This window comes from Micromesistius poutassou (genome assembly GCF_964030765.1).
Source record: "Micromesistius poutassou genome assembly, chromosome: 4".
Lineage (NCBI taxonomy): Eukaryota > Metazoa > Chordata > Actinopteri > Gadiformes > Gadidae > Micromesistius > Micromesistius poutassou.
Genome location: NC_140274.1, coordinates 17,321,433 through 17,340,376, shown reverse-complemented (window position 1 = coordinate 17,340,376; position 18,944 = coordinate 17,321,433). Strand labels below are relative to the sequence as shown.

Sequence of the window (18,944 nt, the reverse complement as noted above, 5' to 3'; positions counted from 1 at the left end):
GGGAGTGAGTAAAATTGTTTTTATTGGCAGGCTAGCAGTTCCCCTCGACTTGCGCTAGCCTAGCACCAGCGATTTCTGCAACTAGAACGGTCTCCAATGATAAGTAACACACTGGCTCACTTGGAAATGAGACCCGATGTCCAAAATCCTGAACTTCCCCTTTAACCATATCCCCTCTTGATTGTGTCTGTTGCATTTCACTGGACTTTCATACTTCCTTCAATATCTGTGACTGATTGGACCTGATTGTGTTTCAAGGTTCTGCAATTTTCGTTTGTTTAAGCTTACTAAAATCCAGCTGTTCACATCAAGGATAATTTCTTCAGTCTGTATAGTCTGATAAAAATAAAAAGACACATATACGGAACATATCGCACATATAATTAGTAGACAGTTGCAAAAAATGTAAAAAAAAAGAAGTGTTTTTTCCAATCGTCTTGCATAGGGCAGTATTCTGGTCGCCGTATGTTTCAAATAAAAGACAGGATGATGTTGGGCTGCTGGACCGTCAACTTGGCCAGCCTCAACAATGGAACAACAGAACCCATCATCTTCATCAGTCACTTCAACATGACAGCATGGAACCCTCAGTGACCATCCCTGAACTATACCTAACCCTGAACCTTCGGCATTTAAACTTGTTGACGTTTTCAGTTAATTGTATTTTGAAAATCAATGCACAACAGACAAGGTTCTCACACGAGCACATGCAGGCACACACACAGACACACACACACACACATAGACACTCACACATATAGACGGGCACACAGAGAGGCCGAGGAACGCACGCAGACGCACAGTGTTTCCTATCCCACTTGTGCCCCAGCTGTTGCTGAGGAATGCATGCAGAGTTTAAGTAGGGACACGTCTCGCAGTGAAGAGATGAAACTGTTTCGCAATAAGCGGTCTCTTCATCACCAATACGTTAGCCTGCCAGTATCGTCAATGATTCGTGCAAGTTGTAGTTTGCTCTGATGATACACAGTATTATGAAGATGAGTTAGTCTCTGTCTACAACACATACAAATTGTTAAAGGTTAATAATGTACGGATGAACTTTTACATTTTAATATAACTTAAAATGACATTGCAAAAGAAAATCCATATTAGTTAAATCCCTATATACGTTTTCATGAAACCTGAAACTTGTGAGTAGAACTTCTGTCCTAAAGATCCTTCTATGTTTAGCTGACCTGTCTCAGATCAACCGACTCGTGAAGCCAATCTCCACTGACAGCCAGAGAGGAGGACAGCAGCATGAACTCACAGAAGCTCTGAAACCTAATCTGGTTAGTGTTTACCAAGATGGAGATCCCATCAAATACACATTTATCACTTTACAACACACACACACACACACACACACACACACACACACACACACACACTACATAAACATTAAACTCGCACACATGGAAAACACCAACAAAAGATGTAACAAAATATTCATATAAAAAAACAGATGAACACACTCACACATAAATACAAGCACATGGACACAAACACACACACACACACACACACACAGTCTACATCTATCCACATCTCTATATAGGCTACATCTATATCAGCAAAACAAAAAGGCAAAATGATTAATATATAGATATTTAAGTTATGTCAGCTCATGCTATAGCGTGTGGCTAACATTAGCCTGCAACAATAATATTAAAATGACAATGTGCAATATGTAAATTGTAAAAAACTGACTTTGATTCACATACAGTTTGGTTTGAGTCGAATGAATAAATATCACATAACGACCATTACATAGCTAACAGACATAATATGATGATATCACCTACCTAATTACTAAAGTGTGCATTCTTAAAAATACATCAGGCATTCTATCAACATGCTATACATATGATCACTTGAATAAACATCAGAGAATATCAGCTTTACATTATATTTATACGACAAGAATTGTGCTGTTTTTAATAAATAACACCAGAAAACACACCAGAAGAATACATTGATAGTCAATCTGTACTTGGCAAAATATTTTTAGGAAGCTAAACTAAACTAAAACAAGATCAGATAATAAGTTAGGTTAAACACAAAGGTGCCAGTGTCATCATTCCCTGAAGTTAGTTAGCATAGTCATGTCCCTTATTCCTTGTTCACATAGGTGATTTAAAAAGTCCAGTGTATAGACTTTAGTAGCAACTAGCGGTGAGGTTGCAGATTGCAACCAACTGAATATCCCCCCCCCGCCCTCTCTTTCCAGCAACTAGGCTGGCCTGTATTGGCCAGTATTATGCAAGGTGCCAAAATATTTCTCAGGTTTGCCAAAAAGTGTTGATTTTTGACGGCTCGAACCTGGGAATAAATCAATTCAACCAATCGCAATAAGGTATATTTTTCATATTTTCCACCATGGTCACTGTACATGTTGTAGGACATGGCAAAGATAGGTATTCTTAATGGGCTATTTATGTCTCCCAACACACAGTCCTCTTACTGCACTCATATATAACACCACCACGTGTACGGATGTGTGGAGCTCTGTCTGGTCGGCGGGTGATTTGGATATCAGCGCCCGAGAGATGGAAAAGCGTCTCGGACACATGGTCTTTGACACATTTCAGACATCGCTCACCATAACGCCCGACACAACATAGGTACCGAAATGACAAATGGGTCACAGCCATTTGGCTGACACGCCACCTTTCTTCCTATAGCTCTAGTTTTGCTAGAGCCGTTCTGTGTCTGTTCTGGGCTACTGTAGATAGTGGTGCAACATAGTGAACTCAGTCGAATAGGACCCGCTCTGTATGTAGACATGAAGAGCTCATTCTAAGTTTATGAAAGCACACAACAACATATTATTCTCATGGGATAAACACTAATTAAAACATACTTGCATCGTGTATTACATTTTTGCTAAGTTCCTCTACATGATACTAAATTATACACACTGCGTCTTTAATACCATTGATTAATTCAGTGATTAACTGATTGATTTAATGATTAACAGTTAATAAGCTACATTTGTATAGCTCTTTTCTGGCCACTATGGCCACTATGGTTGGCCATGGTTGTATTAACACCCTTTGTAAACCATGCAAGGCGACAACTAGCTTGACAGGATCTATGTCCATGTCCAGGCTGCTTACTCAAGGACACTTCAATAATTAAGCAAGAGGTGATGAAGACCTGCTTTCCCAAACTTTTTTTCCAAAACATTAGAAAAAAAAATGATAGAAGGAATGTCAAGTACAAGGCTTTGTCGACCTGTGACCCCATTCTTAGGTTGAATATACTTTTGCAACGCAAAATTCAGAAGAAAAAACAAAACGTATCCGCTTCCACACACATCGTTTTAACCAAATCAGCATCTGCCTACATATCAATGTCCCGGTGAACCTTTGTGTATCTGACCACACAGCGTGAAGAGCAGTCGTTTCCCTGTGACCATGAATCCTCGGGCAGTCTGCTCATATATACAGGACCTTTTGTACAGGACCATTTCAAACCTATTCATTTAACCAACCAAATATCTTTTGCTAGTCAAGTCAGCAAACCCTTGCTTGATCATCAGGAAACCCCAAGGTAAGCAAACACTGCTTCACACCCTTCACTTTTCCTTGCGGCTATTCTCTTTCTCCCACAACTCCTCCTCCCTCGCCTCTTCCGACGCAACCTCCACCTCCACCTCCACCTTCACCTCCACCTTCACGGGGTCAGCAGCACCGCCGTCGCCACGGTCACCCCCGCTCTGGGTGAGGGGCTTGGGTTCGGGGTGCAGGGTCTGGTCACCGTGCCGATCCACCTCCACCACCACCACCGCCTCCTCCTCCTCCTCCTCCTTCTTCTTCCTCCCCTTGCGCGACAGTAGGGTGGGGCCGTTGAGCAGCCTGACGGGGGGGCAGTGCTCCCTGCTGGGCCGCTGCTGCACGCAGGCCATCACGTTGAACAGGCTCATCTTCTTGTGGGAGTCGGCGTGCGCCACGTTGGGGCAGTAGGTGAAGGCGCTCTCCGAGAAGGCCAGGCCCGAGGTGGGCGCCACGGGCGTGAGGGAGCCCGGCACGCTGCTGTGGCGCTTCCCCTTCATCATCCCCAGCACCTCGTAGCGGAAGCTGGAAATGTCCTGTTTGAGCTCCTGTACACGCACGCACGCACACACACACACACACACACACACACACACACACACACACACACACACACACACACACACACACACACACACACACACACACACACACACACACACACACACTCAAACAAATACATGCATGCACACACACACACACAAATACAAGCACATGGATATATAGCAGTGGCGTCTGCTGGTCTTTCAAAGAGGGGAAGCTCGTTTTCAGCCTACATCATATAAATTGTCAATTTAGTTATATGTAAATTCTGCTCTCTGTTCCTTTTCAAGGAAAGCTGCTCTGTGACCCTGTCATACCGACTAGCTGTCTGTTCCAGTGACTTCACCAGTGTCCTCTCAATGGCCAGCAGAGCTAGGCTGCTTAAACGGCCTTGGCCCATTGTGTTACTGGTATAGAACTTGAGAACCTTTAAACAGGAGAAGCTACATTCACACACACAAACACCTGCAGGTGTAGCTCCAATTGTTGCCACTAATGAGAACAGTTTGTAAAGCTGAGGCATTGCACTGTCCAATCCATGTCTTTAAGGAACACCAAGAAATCACACAGCTTTCCCCTGTCACACTGCAAGTCCTGATCTGAATACAGGACTTGAAGTTCAGACCTCAGGCTCCCTGAATCAAAGTGATACCAAAGTTACTACGAAAACGATATTAAACTTGAACAAGGAAATGTGGGAATTCTGTTAAACTGAAACAAGGAATTGTGTGTATAAGTTTATGAAATGTACGATGAAAATTGTCTAGCAATTTAGCCAAGCAAATATCAACAAATAGGTTGCAGTTTGTCCTTCGACTCGCTTGAAAAATCCGTGATGGGACTGCGGACTAAAGAGAGCTCCGGTGACGTTTTATAGTTCAAAATCGCTGTCAATCAAACGGCAACTTAGTCTTTCGCAAACCCTCCAATCATCACGCTGAAGCCCAGCGTCCGGGCCAGCCCACTCCTCCATTCACCCCCAGAGACGCTGAGCGTCCGTGAGAGGGACATAATCGCAGCATTATCCAATGACTGTCGACTTTCGACGCACTAAAAAAAAAGCTGTTCTATGCAGCCCCATTGAAGTGGATGGACACTGAGCTTCAACGGGCAAATGCACTGTGACGCTATGGGAATGTATGAGAAGTCAGTCGACCTGCGATAAGCAGCTGATTCTGAACAAACTCGTCTCGAGATGGGCGTGTTTTAACTCATTTTTAGTCAATGGAATGTTAACACAACAGTCTGGTCACAACAGTCATTTTTTAAATTTTAGGGGAAGCCGTGCTTCCCTTGCAGTCTTAGAGAAATCACCACTGATATATAATATACATATGTGAGCATTGTGGGTAAAACATCTACCACTAACTACCTCCTCAACTACCGACAAAAACTACACGTTAAAAACACACACACACACAGCTTACCTTGAAGTTCTCTTCCGTTAGCCCCTGCTCCGTCTTAGCATCTCTAATCATGGCCGCTACGTACCGCTTCACCAAGTTCCTCAGCACCTCCTGGTAGACCGGGGTCAAAGTTCAGACAGAACAGCACATCGGACAAGAACACAAACACACTGGGAACCAAAATGGACAAATTGTAGGATATGACTCTCAAATAAGTAAAGTAAAGTAAGGAGGTAAGTAAAGAAAAGAGTGTTCTTACCTGATACTGGTGGTTTAGTCTCACGTTTTCGGCTGCACGCCTCTAAAAAAGTAATTGAGTTTGTTACACAATAAGCATGTGTATTTAATCAGGGCTGTCAGAGTGTACCTAGAGCTCCTTGTTTATGGGTGAGGTCTCATGATGCATTATAACTGAGGCATTCAGCTCCCTGGGGGGAACTGAGCTGATGTTATCTAATCTTAGCTTCTTTTCAAAGGCATGCATGCATTCCAATGAGTTGTCATGGTTAACCCAAAGATTTTAGAAGGTTTACCCAACCAACTAACCAATATGGCCGCTAGGTGAATAAGGTCAATGCAACTCTTCTCAATGCTTTGGAATACTTTGGAACATTCTGCAATACTGGATCTTAAAATCTGTCTACTCCTATCCTAAAACCATACAAACACTCTCCCACACTTTGAGGCATTCAGCTCCCTGGGGGAAACTGAGCTGATATAATCTAATCTTAGCTTCTTATCAAAGGCATAACATATGCGATTCTGAAAGCTCCCACATCCCTGGTGAACCTAACAACGGTCCTTATTCACCATATTGGTTAGTTGGAAACCAATCTAGAATCTTTGGGAGCCATAAAACGCAATGCTTTATCTTTGGTTCTGCATTCCACTTCCCCATCCGGGTGACATTGAGAATGTATTCCAATGAATTGTCATGGTTAACCCAAAGATTTAGAAGGTTTACTCAACCAACTAACCAATATGTCCACTAGGTGAATAAGGTCAATGCAACTCTTCTCAATGCTTTGGAATACTTTGGAACATTCTGCAATACTGGATCTTAAAATCGGTCTTACTCCTATCCTAAAACCATACAAACACTCTCCCACAGAAACAATGACATTATCTTCTAGGTCCATAGATGAAAGAACTCCTGAGCTAGAATACTCTGGAATATTTTGGAAGCCTGCTGCCTCACCCCCAACGTCCCGAAAGTCTCGCGGTGCCTGGGCCTGCTGGTCCTGGTCATTTGTTTCTTGGACCACTCCAGGAGGTAGAAGACAGATTTGGGACTGGGGATGATGTTGAAGGGAGAGGGCAAAGTCCCGCCCTCTTCAAAATAACTCATCCACAACTTAGTTCTCGCAAACTTCCACTCAATGTCTGCATGGTCCTGTTGGGAACAAATGAATAAAGACAAGAATAAGTACTGCATTATAGATCCATAGGGAAGACGGATGCAGGGAAAGGATGGTCTAGTGGTTTGGTTTTTTGACTCCCAGCTGTAAGGTTCTGTTCTGATCCAAATCTCAATGTCCATAGTCAACCTGTAGGCATCCTTTAGCAAGATACCTCTAAACTAAAGACTAAATAGTCATCAGTGACTGAAGCGGCAAAACTGAAGTGTCAGGCCTGGTCCACTCACAGCGATGTTCTGGTAGGAGTTGTTCATCATGGCGATGAGCATGTTGAGCAGCACCACCAGGGAGATGATGTTGTACGTCCCAAACATGGTGGCGCCCACAAACTCGGTGAACTCATGGTCGGCCTTGACGTTGGTCACATAGAGGCTGACCAGGCCGAACACAGACCAGAACAGAGACTGCAGCGTCTCAAACAGCCTGGAGACCAAAATACAGAACAACACTATAAACTTTAATGAACAATATCACGTCACATTCATGGCCCAGCCATTAGAGGTCTGACCATTCTTGAGACCTTGACTTCTTACAATGAGGTCCATCTGCTTCCCAACACATAGTTTTAACCCAATCAACACCTGCCCGTAATAGCAATGTCCCAGTGAAAAGGTATAGCAGATAGCTTGTGGCTACGAATCATTCAGCAGTACGTTGGGATATACGGCACCCTTGACAACAAACATTTCTTACTACTACAGCTTACAGATAAGCTTCTGCTACCCCATAAACATAACATGCATGATCATTTATCTAGCTCCTGACAGGGTCGTATCTGCATGCACACTCATGGCACTCAATGACAAAGCTTGGGTTGGACTTGCGTGGAGAAGGCGTTGTTTTGATCAGGGCAGCGGATGCCCGTGCAGTTCTTGACCCCGTCGGTCTGGTAGTAGAAGTAGAGCTGGTTGAGGCCGTTGGCGAAGGCCACCAGCACCAGGCAGTAGATGAACAGGAACTTGAGGATGTCCAGCAGCATGCGCCCCAGGGAGATCTGCAGGGGCCCCAGGTGGGAGTTGGCGGTGAAGAGGCAGATCAGCCGCAGGGAGCTGAAGATGTTGGCGATGGCGAACAGGGCCTCGGCTACCAGGGTGGGGTGCCACATCTCCCAGCTGTCCCGGGTCGTACAGCCGCTGTACTGGGGGGGGGTGGCAGGAGGGTCACGCAACACACAGCGGAACAGCAGGATGATAAGAGGCTATATACAGGGGGACGACGAGGCTAATGGTGAGGGGAGGTCTGACCCGGGTTCAAAGTTCAATATCTGCAGTCTTACCTGTAGGCATCTTTGAGCATTCATCTGCTGATTAATGACGTGTATCTGAATTGAGTGTAAGCTGCGTTGGCTAAACATGTTTATAACATTGGTCTATGACATTACACTATAACATGGATATATAACAAGTGGGATGAGGCTGTAACATGTCTAAGTGGGGTGATTTAAAATATATTTTCAATAGATGGTATGTTATTACTAATCTCACCTATACAAACAATATTATCAACAATAAACATTGGCAATGCAATGTGCTGTGAATAAAACACTTGGAAAAACCTTGCATGGAAAGAAGAATGCATCAAGTAAGTAAAGCAAATAAATATGCAAGTACATATACTTCCGCACTAAGCACATTTACATTTGGTGCATCCATCAAGGTGTATAAATCCACATCCACACTGGTCCACTGAAAAACTGGTATCACATCATCCAGACGTGATCCCTAGTTCTTAGTTCTCCCAGACTTACCTTAGAGAATGCGACGATCTTCAGGGAGATGGTGGCTAGGTAGAGAGCGTTCATGATGAAGTCCATCAGGTTCCACCAGTCGTTCATGTAGTCATGGAAACCACTGTCCCACATCTGCTTGATCTCCGTCCAGACGAAACCTTCACGAGAGAGTAGAGTAGAGTAGAGAAATCCTTATAATCCCCACTGAGGCAATTCATTTTAGTACATTCAGTACCGTATGGTCAAAACATGCAAAAGTGCCTACCAGACATAACAAAAAACCATATCACGGTCAGAGAGAAAACCCATCTTATCCTAAACTTCACAGGTAAAAAAACACTCTCAACCTCACATCTGACGTCTAGAGGCCAAAGCAAATGGCCGTGTAAGGACAAAGGCTAAATATTTGTTTATAATTTTTGCATCCAAAATAAATAGAAGGAGGTCCAAGGAGTGTGTCTGTCTGTGTGTGTGTGTGTGTGTGTGTGTGTGTGCTGGCTCATTTATTATTTAGTGTGTATATATATATATATACACATATATGTATATACCTGGATATATTTATGTCTATGTCCCTTACAACTACAACTACAACTGTGAGTATATATATATAAATTCATGTGTGCGTGTGTGTTTGTGTGCATGTGCGTGCGTGCGTGTGTGCGTGCGTGTGTGTCCCTACCGACCACCCAGGGCAGGATCATCCACTCCACGGTGGTGGGCGGGGGTCCCTGGCGATTGGGGTCGTTGGAGACGATGTGCTGCGAGGCGAGGATGAGGAGGAGGAGGAAGGTGAGGTAAGAAGCGGTGTGGCAGATGAACTTGATGAAGGGCTTGCGGATGAACAGGCCGTAGCGGCTCTTGGGCGCCAGCATGTAGAAGACGGAGAAGAGAGGGAAGAGGAGGCCGATCAAGACGCAGGTGGCCGACTTGACTGCCCAGTGGCGCCGGCGCCAGCCAGGCAGCTCGTCGTACCAACGCGATGCCAGCAGCTGCTGGCAGTTAGGCTGGGCTACAAACTGGTAGAGATACATATGGACGGACAGGGAGAGAGAGAGAGAGAGAGAGAGAGAGAGAGAGAGAGAGAGAGAGAGAGAGAGAGAGAGAGAGAGAGAGAGAGAGAGATGGCTGTTAGTAAACTGGTAGAGACCTAGGGACAGAGAGAGAGAGAGAGAGACCTAGGGACAAAGAGAGAAAGAGAGACCTAGGGACAAAGAGAGAGAGACCTAGGGGCAGAGAGAGAGAGACCTAGGGACAGAGAGAGAGAGAGAGAGACCTAGGGACAAAGAGAGAGAGACCTAGGGACAAAGAGAGAAAGACCTAGGGACAGAGAGAGAGAGAGACCTAGGGACAAAGAGAGAGAGACCTAGGGACAGAGAGAGAGAGAGACCTAGGGACAAAGAGAGAGAGACCTAGGGACAGAGAGAGAGAGAGAGAGAGAGACCTAGGGACAAAGAGAGAGAGACCTAGGGACAGAGAGGGAGAGAGAGCGGGGGTGGTGGAGAGAAAGACAGAGACAGGAGTGAGACAACGGAAATTAGAACAATATTGAGAGTAGTACAAAATTTCCGAGAATGTTTTCAAAAGAAGAACAGCACACAACCAAACCCTCCCTTTCTGCTCTTTAAAGAGCCAGGATGGCTTCTGGTTAAGTCTGGCAGTAATTAAATAAAATCTCACTCAAATATTTTAAATGTGATCAATTTTGTACATCTGACAGTGTTTATTAGTTTGGCTAAATGTCTATTACACAAGTATTTGTGGTAGGGGTGTTTCTTTCGGACTCTCTCTGGGTTTAAACCCCAATGTCCTCCCCAATATCTTCAAGGGTAATTGCGGGAAAGTGTGGTTCATGGCTGGTTTAAGCAGCCTGGTCCAGTCGGATTGGACTGAGGCTGTTCACCTGTTGCACACGCGTGTTGCACACATTCAGGGAGAGATCTCTTACATGGCAACATGGAGCACCAGGCCATGTATCGTCGTCTGCAAAACTTTAAATAAACCAGATTTTCAACACCACCACCCTGTCCTTGGTTTGGAAGAGCCCAGTGAAAGTCACCCAGATAGAGTGTGGCAGCAACCTAGGCGGCGTGTAGCATGCCGTTTGTTACGGTAAAAGATGTTGTTGTTGGCTAGCGCGCGGCACAGACAAACATTCTCTGCTATTTACTCTTTTACTGCCATAGTTCATACATTTCCAGGGAGTATTTCACACGGATATAACTGGAAGTGCAGTTCCCTTGGCAAAGCCTCCTCTCCAGGTTGGCCAATAGGATTTCTAGGACTGTGTGATGTCACTGGCTCAGAGTGGGTGGGGCCAGAGTGTAGAACCATAGCCGTTTCTCAATTCGCGTTCTCATCTGTACTCGTGTACTTGCGTTCTCGTGAAACGTCATCAGTGGTAGCCCAAGTACTGTTCCAATTCCAAGTACGCGAGTACTGTCGTAAAACCCGTGTGTGTTCTCGATGCTTTCTCGATGAGGCCGTTCCACCGAGGATGCATCGGAGGTGACTCTTGTGGACTTGGGACCGTTAAATATCCCAGGATGCATTTTGCATTCCCATGTTTTAAAATATGTAAGCTATAATAATAGGCTATAGGAACATTTTACATATATAACAAAAATGTAGGCCTATTCATTCAAAATATTGACATACATATTGACATGACATTTTGTTATATAATTAGTTTATATTGTATACGTCGCTGAGAGAGGAAACCCATCGCAACGGCAACAAAAATCCCGGTCGGATCCATCCGATCGTGTGTGTGTGTGTGTTTCTATTCTAATCTGTGTAATTTCTCGCTCATTCGTTATTATTATTATTCGTTATAATAGCCTACTCTCCAACTACATAGGCAGTTAGGCATGCGCATCTGTACCCTACATATAAAAAGTTGTGTGTATATAAATACACACGACAAGCATATCTTTTCATTTATATTCATTCAAAATATTAACATACTATTTTAAAATGAAAGAGGCTGGGGTTTAGTTTTATATAATTTGTTTATATTGTTCAGTATGCCTACATGAGGCCGTAAAGCAGTTAACAGAGCTGAGGTGGTGACGTCATCGAGTCCACTGCTGTTCCAATTGCAGGTGCGTACTCGCGTTCTTGGAAGTCTGTAATTCGAAGTCCAGACTTGCCAAGTACGTGCTTCCAAGACTGCGAGTATGTAGTCTGTGTACGTGTTCAATCTGGGTAAGGCGTGATGCCTTACCCAGATTGAACTGATTAACCAAGGACTTGTTATTCCTCCAGCGCATTAGGGTATTTTTCCTAAGAATACGAGGATGTGGGTGTTTGCATGTTGATTGAAGAGCAGAGACAAGAGGACGCATAAACACTTGGTGGAGTAATATCTCCTCCACTCTGTATCTCCTCTCTGGGAGATGAAACATCTGCCAGACATCTGGGTCCCAGCATAACCATGTTAGTCTAAATGGGCGCCCGCTATTCTTCTACTCTGCATTAGAAGACTGCGTACGAGCTAGTTTGTCGGTTATTGGTGAGAGACTTCCTGTTTGAGATTTGTCTCGTCTCTGGTTAAGTTAATGGGCTGGGCTGTCTTTCACTTGCATTACTGGAGGTCCAGTGGGTCCACAGGGAACACTTTGGGGCGATCGGGTGTTTATGTGAATGATAATGTGTAGTGTAGCATGCACACACACAGACACACACACACACACACACACACACACGCACACATGCGCACACACACGCACACGCACGCAGGCACGCACACACACACACGCACGCACACACGCACGCGCACACACACACATACACACATTGATGCAGGCCACGTACACTCACACACTAGGATAGACACACAACCGCACACACAAACACATACATACTCACGCTCAACTATTTTAACGTTAATACTTTTGTTTGGTAATGGACTGAATAAATTCAAAAGTGTGTCTCTATTCATTAGTGAGTGGGTGCATCTTCTTAGGGAGTCTCTCAGTAGGTGATTTCTTAACCATTTCAACAGTACTTTACCTAAAAACGGTTGCCAAACACCACAGGTGCCATTCCCATACAACCCACTGAATTATTGAAAAGAAGAAAAAGCTTAGTGACGGACAAAAGGCTCACAGTGTGAGGCCCCTTCTGGTTTTTAAATCCAATGTCAAAGAGTCAAGCGGTAATCCAAAAACAGAAAGAATTAATTCTACATTCACTGAAAGGTCATAATATTATATGTTACTATTATAAGTATTAAATACTCTTTTGGCTATAGATATAGGAAGCTTTAAAGTTATAAAAGGTATGAGAACGGAACTTGTTTATACCAAATGTATGTGTAACACTTTTTAAAAACATATTATTCCAGCTCTGATTCCCTTGTAGTGTGCCATTTGTATTGTTTTAGAACTATAAGTAAAAACGTTAATGGACAATAAAGTATTGATTTCCAAATGAGAAATGACCAGTTGGTTTTTCAGGGAAAAGCTCCATCCTTTTACTTTGATTCTCATATTCTCATTAGCCCTAATCAGGCCATCACCATGGGTACGGACCAGAACCCGGTGGGGTAATGCATCCCTGGGAGCCATCTAAGCGTAAAATGACTTGTTGCTCTGCGCTCCCAACGGATCTCTCCACCCATCCTCCAGGCCATTTGCAGCTCGTTTGGTCCACCCTCCCCCACACACAAAACCACACCAAATCACTTTAGGAGTTGACCAATGGGCCGCATGCGACGCACTCCTCTCTGCTCCACTCTCAGGCTGCATTAGATTACCATTTCGTTGGGAGTGGGGCGTGGGGAACGGGTGGTAGTGGGGGGCCAGCTGGGTTTGTAGAGGGAGATGAAGTAGTGTGGGCTAATAAAGCGATGAATTGAGCAGGGCTGGGAGGCGCTCCGGAGGGAGAAGGCGAGGAACACTCACCATCTCGGTAATAGACGTTGAACCTCGATAATTGATCGGCCAGGCGGGTTTCCGTCCCGCGGATGTTGTTTTGCTTGGTCGCGCTGCTAACATGATGAGCAACTTTGAGAGAGGACACTGTATTTTTAAGTTTCCTTTCAAATTCTCTAGGGGTACCAAAGTCAGTCCACGCTAGTAAATATAATACAGTTATCGCTGGTCACCATCACTGCTCTGACCGCTGCACACCAAAGCCTCAAAAAACCAAATGTATTTAGAACTGTTGGCTAATAATGTTAACGTCCACAATTTATTAATTGTCCCTAGATCACACTTAGGATCAATAGATATGACCAGACAGGCTTTTTCTTTAGCGTAGAGATGATACAGACTTTTCTTCACTTCAAGTAGAGTGGATGTGAGGAAAGATGTCCGAACAGACGATCGATGAAAGGTAAAATAAGACATATTAGGTTGAAGGAATAATAAAAGCATAATTTACTTAATTTGTCTTCATTGCACAAGATACTCAGCTGTTTCCAGGTGGCTGACACGTAAATCTCTGACCTTTTGGTAATTGCGCAGAATGAATGCACCGACAGTTACCCGTGTAATTTTACGTGTTTTTACACAACAAGTACATCTGATGATGATTGAGTTATGCAGGTGTCTTCCAGCTGTCCCTATTTAGGAAAACCAACATGTCACACCCAACATCTCACCTTCTTCTGTTTAATGACAAAATAACTTACATCTCACATCTGGTTAAATAAAAAAAGACCTATCTATTTAACTAACCAACGTACACCTCAACTCCTTCTGTTTGACTTACTAACAAACAAACTCAGTAACATCTCACCTGATGCACGTGAACCTACCGACTCGGTCACTCCCCATCTTATCGCCTTCCGGACTACAAACGAACCAACCACCATCTCACCTCCTTCTGGCAGTACTTGATGGCCAGCTTCAGGCGGGCCAGGTCATTGCCGTTCTCGTCCAGCAGGGGGTTGAGGTCGTCGCGGTAGTTCAGGATGATCTCCAGCTCCCTGGAGCTGCGCGTCTGGTCCAGGAGCTCCTTGGCAAACTGCTTGCACATGTAGGACAGCTCCTCGTACTCGGCCTTGAACTCGTTCTCCACCGTGCTGAGCTCGTGCAGCTCGGCGCTCAGCTGGAAGGCGGTGAGGAAGGGGTCCTCGCTGGACAGGGCGATGAGCGACGGGCTGGCCAGCGCGCGGTAGATGTTGAGGCGGGAGCGCGAGTGGCGCAGGCCGTCCACGTCCGAGCTGGCCATGCACTCGCAGCAGCTGCAGCGCACGGCGTGCGGGTGCGGGACGGACACGCCCCTCTGGACCAGCATCTTGATGATCTCGTAGTTGTTGGTGTGGGCGGCCAGGATGACCGGGGTGATGTCGGGGCTGAAGTCGGACAGCTGCTTGTTCAGCAGAGCAGGGGGGACCTGGGGGGGGGGGGGGTGGCCACACCCCGGGAGGAACACGGACCGTTAAGACGAGTGTTGGGTCATTTAGCAGACATCAAAAAGCGATTTGGATACACACAAGGTCACTCATACACAAAGTCAATCTTGTATTAAATTACATACTGGTGGCTACGTTGCATATGGTCGATACCGTTAATAGATACCTTTGACTTTTTTTTTTGTCATTGAGCAGATGCTTTTAATCAAATGACTTGCCGGCTTGCCGACTTGTTGGGCTGCGGACATTGGGGTTCCCAAAACCCTCACTCTGATGAACCGCAGGGTAGCAACCAGCGCAGCCCAACACAATGAACCCTAGGTTATCAAAATTCATAATGATCATAGTTAGACTTGGTTGGGTCATCACCTGGGGTCGATTGATCCAATCAGAACAAGTTTCACAAAAGACGCCCCAAAATCAGTTGATGACATCTCGATGTAACTTTGACGACTGCTGAACTATCTTTCTAGCCAAACAATCTAGCTACAAGGGGTCAGGTGGAAGGCTTTTACCGATGGAGATTCTAAGAAGAATACTAAGAAGAGGAACGCTTTATAACCTTGAACTTTAAACCTCACTCTGATACCAGACAGCCTATCAACTCTGCATGAGTAGAACGAGTATGTCCACAACTGTGAGGGATGAGCTTCTTAAACGTTATTATCTCAGACTAATGGCCCGTGGTTGGGCAGCGCCCCAGGGGGCCATGAGAGGGTTGTTTTTCCCTTTCTTTCGGCTGAAAGCGGAGATCCACATATCTCCCACATATCCAACCAGACATTTACAAGATGTCCGAGAGCTCCAACCAGGGCTTGCAAAGACGTCCTCCTAGATACTCGATGCTCACAGCTTGAATACCACTCACCTCACCCAGGTGGTCCCAGCCCCCGATCACCCGGCACGACCAGGGAACAGTCCACCTCTCTGGTTCACAACCCATTTTTTTGGTCTGCGGACCCGATATTTATCACGTCCCCATCTTTTTACATTGTGGTACATCTGCTTCCCCACACACTGCTTTAAATCTGACTCACATCTGCGTTTCATCAATATCCCTGTGAATGTTCCTGATACTGATGGACTACTCTGTACTCGCTCCAGCTTTGAGACTGGGTTGTGCGACTTGTGCAGCACCTGTCATCTTTTGTAGCTATCTTTTGTAGCTACATCTTTTTTAGTACTTTTGTAGTACTACTACTCTGCTTCATGACTAAATGTAAAAGGTACTAAAGTGAATAAAGACTCTTTTAGCATTCTGTAATTATAATTTAATGAATTACTTTTTATTCCTTTGATGCTTGTTTCACCCACCTTGTCATTGTTGAAAGGGTATAAATAAATCTAAAGATTTAATTTATAATATAATTAATATACTAACATAATAAATAGTAATAGCATACTGATTTGACACATGTTTAAAACGCGAACAAAGAGTAAATACAAACAAAGTGGTTTGGATTTGGTGGTTTGGGTGGGTGGATGGGTGGGTGGCTGAGTGGTGAAGATTTGGTGGGTGGGTAGGGAAAGAGTTCTCGTGGGTGGGTGGACGGATTGGTTGGGTGGGTGGGGTATATGTTGGGTAGGTGGAGTGCTCTACGGTCGGTGTGTGTTTTTTTAGCAGTATTTGGGATTGTGCGGGTGTAGTGTTATGGTATGGGTACAGTGCCCCGCACACGCAGAACACGCACTGCGCGTAGGGCACCAAGTGCCTGGGGGGGCACGAAGTACCTGGGGGGGGGGGCACAAAATTAAGGTTGATAATTATTACATTACAATTTTCAAAATAAATAAATGAATTACTAACAGGTCCACCGTTGTTATTTCGCATCGGAGGCGGAGGACCCTTCAACCTCCCCCCCCCAACAATCTGCGCGTAGGGCCCCCAAAAGCTTAGCAACGGCTCTGTATGGGTATGACTGAAGTGTTTTGGGTTTGGGTTGGACGTGAGGTGTGTTCCCATGTTCACCTGCTTCTCTCCTCTGGGTTTCTTGTGGTCTATCAGCAGCTCCACGGCGCCCACTACCTCCTTGCGGATGGCGTGCAGCAGGGCGTCTCCAACGTACACATTATAGCTCAGCAGCAGCTCGATGATCTCCAGGTTCTCGTTCTCGATGGCGATCAGCAGCGCCGTGCGTCCGAGCGAGTCGACGCAGTTGATGTTGATCCGGAAGTAGATCTCGGCCTCTTCGAGGGCCTGCTTGACGGTGGCGTAGTCGCCCTTCTCCACGGCGCTCAGGTAGTAGCGCTCCAGCGGCGACAGCTCCGGCTCTGCGCGCACGATGCGCAGCGGGATGCGGTCCCGGTAGGACGAGTTGTCCGTCTTGTAGTACAGTTGCGTCATGGCCACCTGCTGCTCATCCCACTCTCAGCTGGTGGCAACAGGGACATTTTGCGTATTTATAATATAGGCCTACATTCGAGGTGATACGTATAAGAAAGTGGAGGGAATTTAAATAGAAGCAACATCAACATTCAACATGTGTGTTTCTACTAATACTAACATCAAATAGACGCATATAACTGCTAAAAAACGAAATCATATCAACAATTATCCAAATGTGATCATATTGATTATCATCTTGCCTACTAAATGAAATACTACTACTACTACTACTACAACAACTACAACTACTAGGCCTACTACTACTACTAAATACTAATCATAACGTAAGCCTACATGTCATCTAAAAAAAGAACCACAACATAAATATCATATCACCAACAAAGCCATCGTGTGCGTAATTGTAGAAAGTTTACCTTTGAGTTGTTGACCTGTTGCTCAGAAAGACATCCTCCTGTGATGCTCAACAAGTGAAACTCCCCGAGAAGATGCCGAGACAAATCACCTCAATGTCCGGCGACGGCGTGTTTACATCTGTCGTTATTTTCCACAATTTCCTTTTACATTAAAAAGCCAATCCGTGTAAAAGTAGCCTTAATACAGTTTAATCATTGAACTGCTGTAGATACGTGTCTCTGTGCGCTCAGCCACTTTTCCTGTAATTGCACGAGGCTACTTTGAGATGAGGAGATTGGCAGGGTGTGGGTGATCGCTTTTGCGCACGTCGTGCGTAACGGCGCGCACCAGCAATCAATGCGCTCTCAGCGCGCATGGCCGTCCCGTTGCGCGCCATTCGTCTTTTCTGTTCCGGGCTGTTCAATAGCGCATCGCAAAGCTCTCAGGACGCCGCGGGCCGACATGCTGATCTAGTGCCCGAGGATTTAAAAGTTACTTGTAAACTAAATGAGTCTCCGAGCAAAGCTCGCAGTGGGAACAGGACACAATACAACGATGAAACGTATATAATCCTGTGGATGTAATATACAACGGTCTTATGAGTCATATACTGTCAACCACTCGGTATCCGTCAGCAGTTCGATGCGTCTAATCATCTAAAATATGTGACGATTGACGAATATCAAATTCAGGGAAGCGGATATGACTTAAACCCCACCCATAACGTCCATGGCATTCAACTGGACATTCATCAGGGACACACAGAACCTTGTTCGCACGCTGACCCTTTTGTAAATAAAAGTTCTGCCGTTACATTAAGCACATGTCACAGGATCTTAAATATAAAATAAGGACATTAAGTAGAATTGCCCGCGGAACACGCTGCCTTTAGGAATACTCTGACACAAACGGCTCTGTGAACAGAGGAGATGTTAAGACGAATCACCTCTCTGTAGAAGATTGAAGTTGTTCTGCCCTAGTGGTGAGGTGACACGTAGAATACTTACATTCATTCGCAGGCAGACAGAGAGACATACAGGCAGACAGACAGCAGACATACATCCAGATGGATCCAGATAGACAAACAGGATGCAGGTAGACAGATCTGTGTGCACTGTGCAGGACAATATTCTTATCAGCGGGAGCTATCTTGTATCAGTTGTCTAGTAGTAAACAGCTGACAACTT

The 18,944-nt window shown here is 45.1% G+C and overlaps 1 protein-coding gene across 1 annotated transcript; it reads right to left on the bottom strand.

Moving 5' to 3' along the window:
- Positions 1-3,580: 3,580 nt before the first annotated feature.
- trpc4b (transient receptor potential cation channel, subfamily C, member 4b) lies at positions 3,581-17,361 on the bottom strand (the record flags this gene model as incomplete). The annotated part of the gene is made up of 11 exons (XM_084466377.1): positions 3,581-3,721; positions 3,866-4,105; positions 5,528-5,617; positions 5,766-5,807; positions 6,705-6,899; positions 7,152-7,347; positions 7,749-8,062; positions 8,672-8,811; positions 9,336-9,672; positions 14,480-14,998; positions 16,987-17,361. The coding sequence occupies 11 exons, from the start codon at positions 17,359-17,361 to the stop codon at positions 3,581-3,583; spliced, it is 2,589 nt and encodes an 862-aa protein (XP_084322503.1).
- Between the last annotated feature and the right edge of the window lie 1,583 nt (positions 17,362-18,944).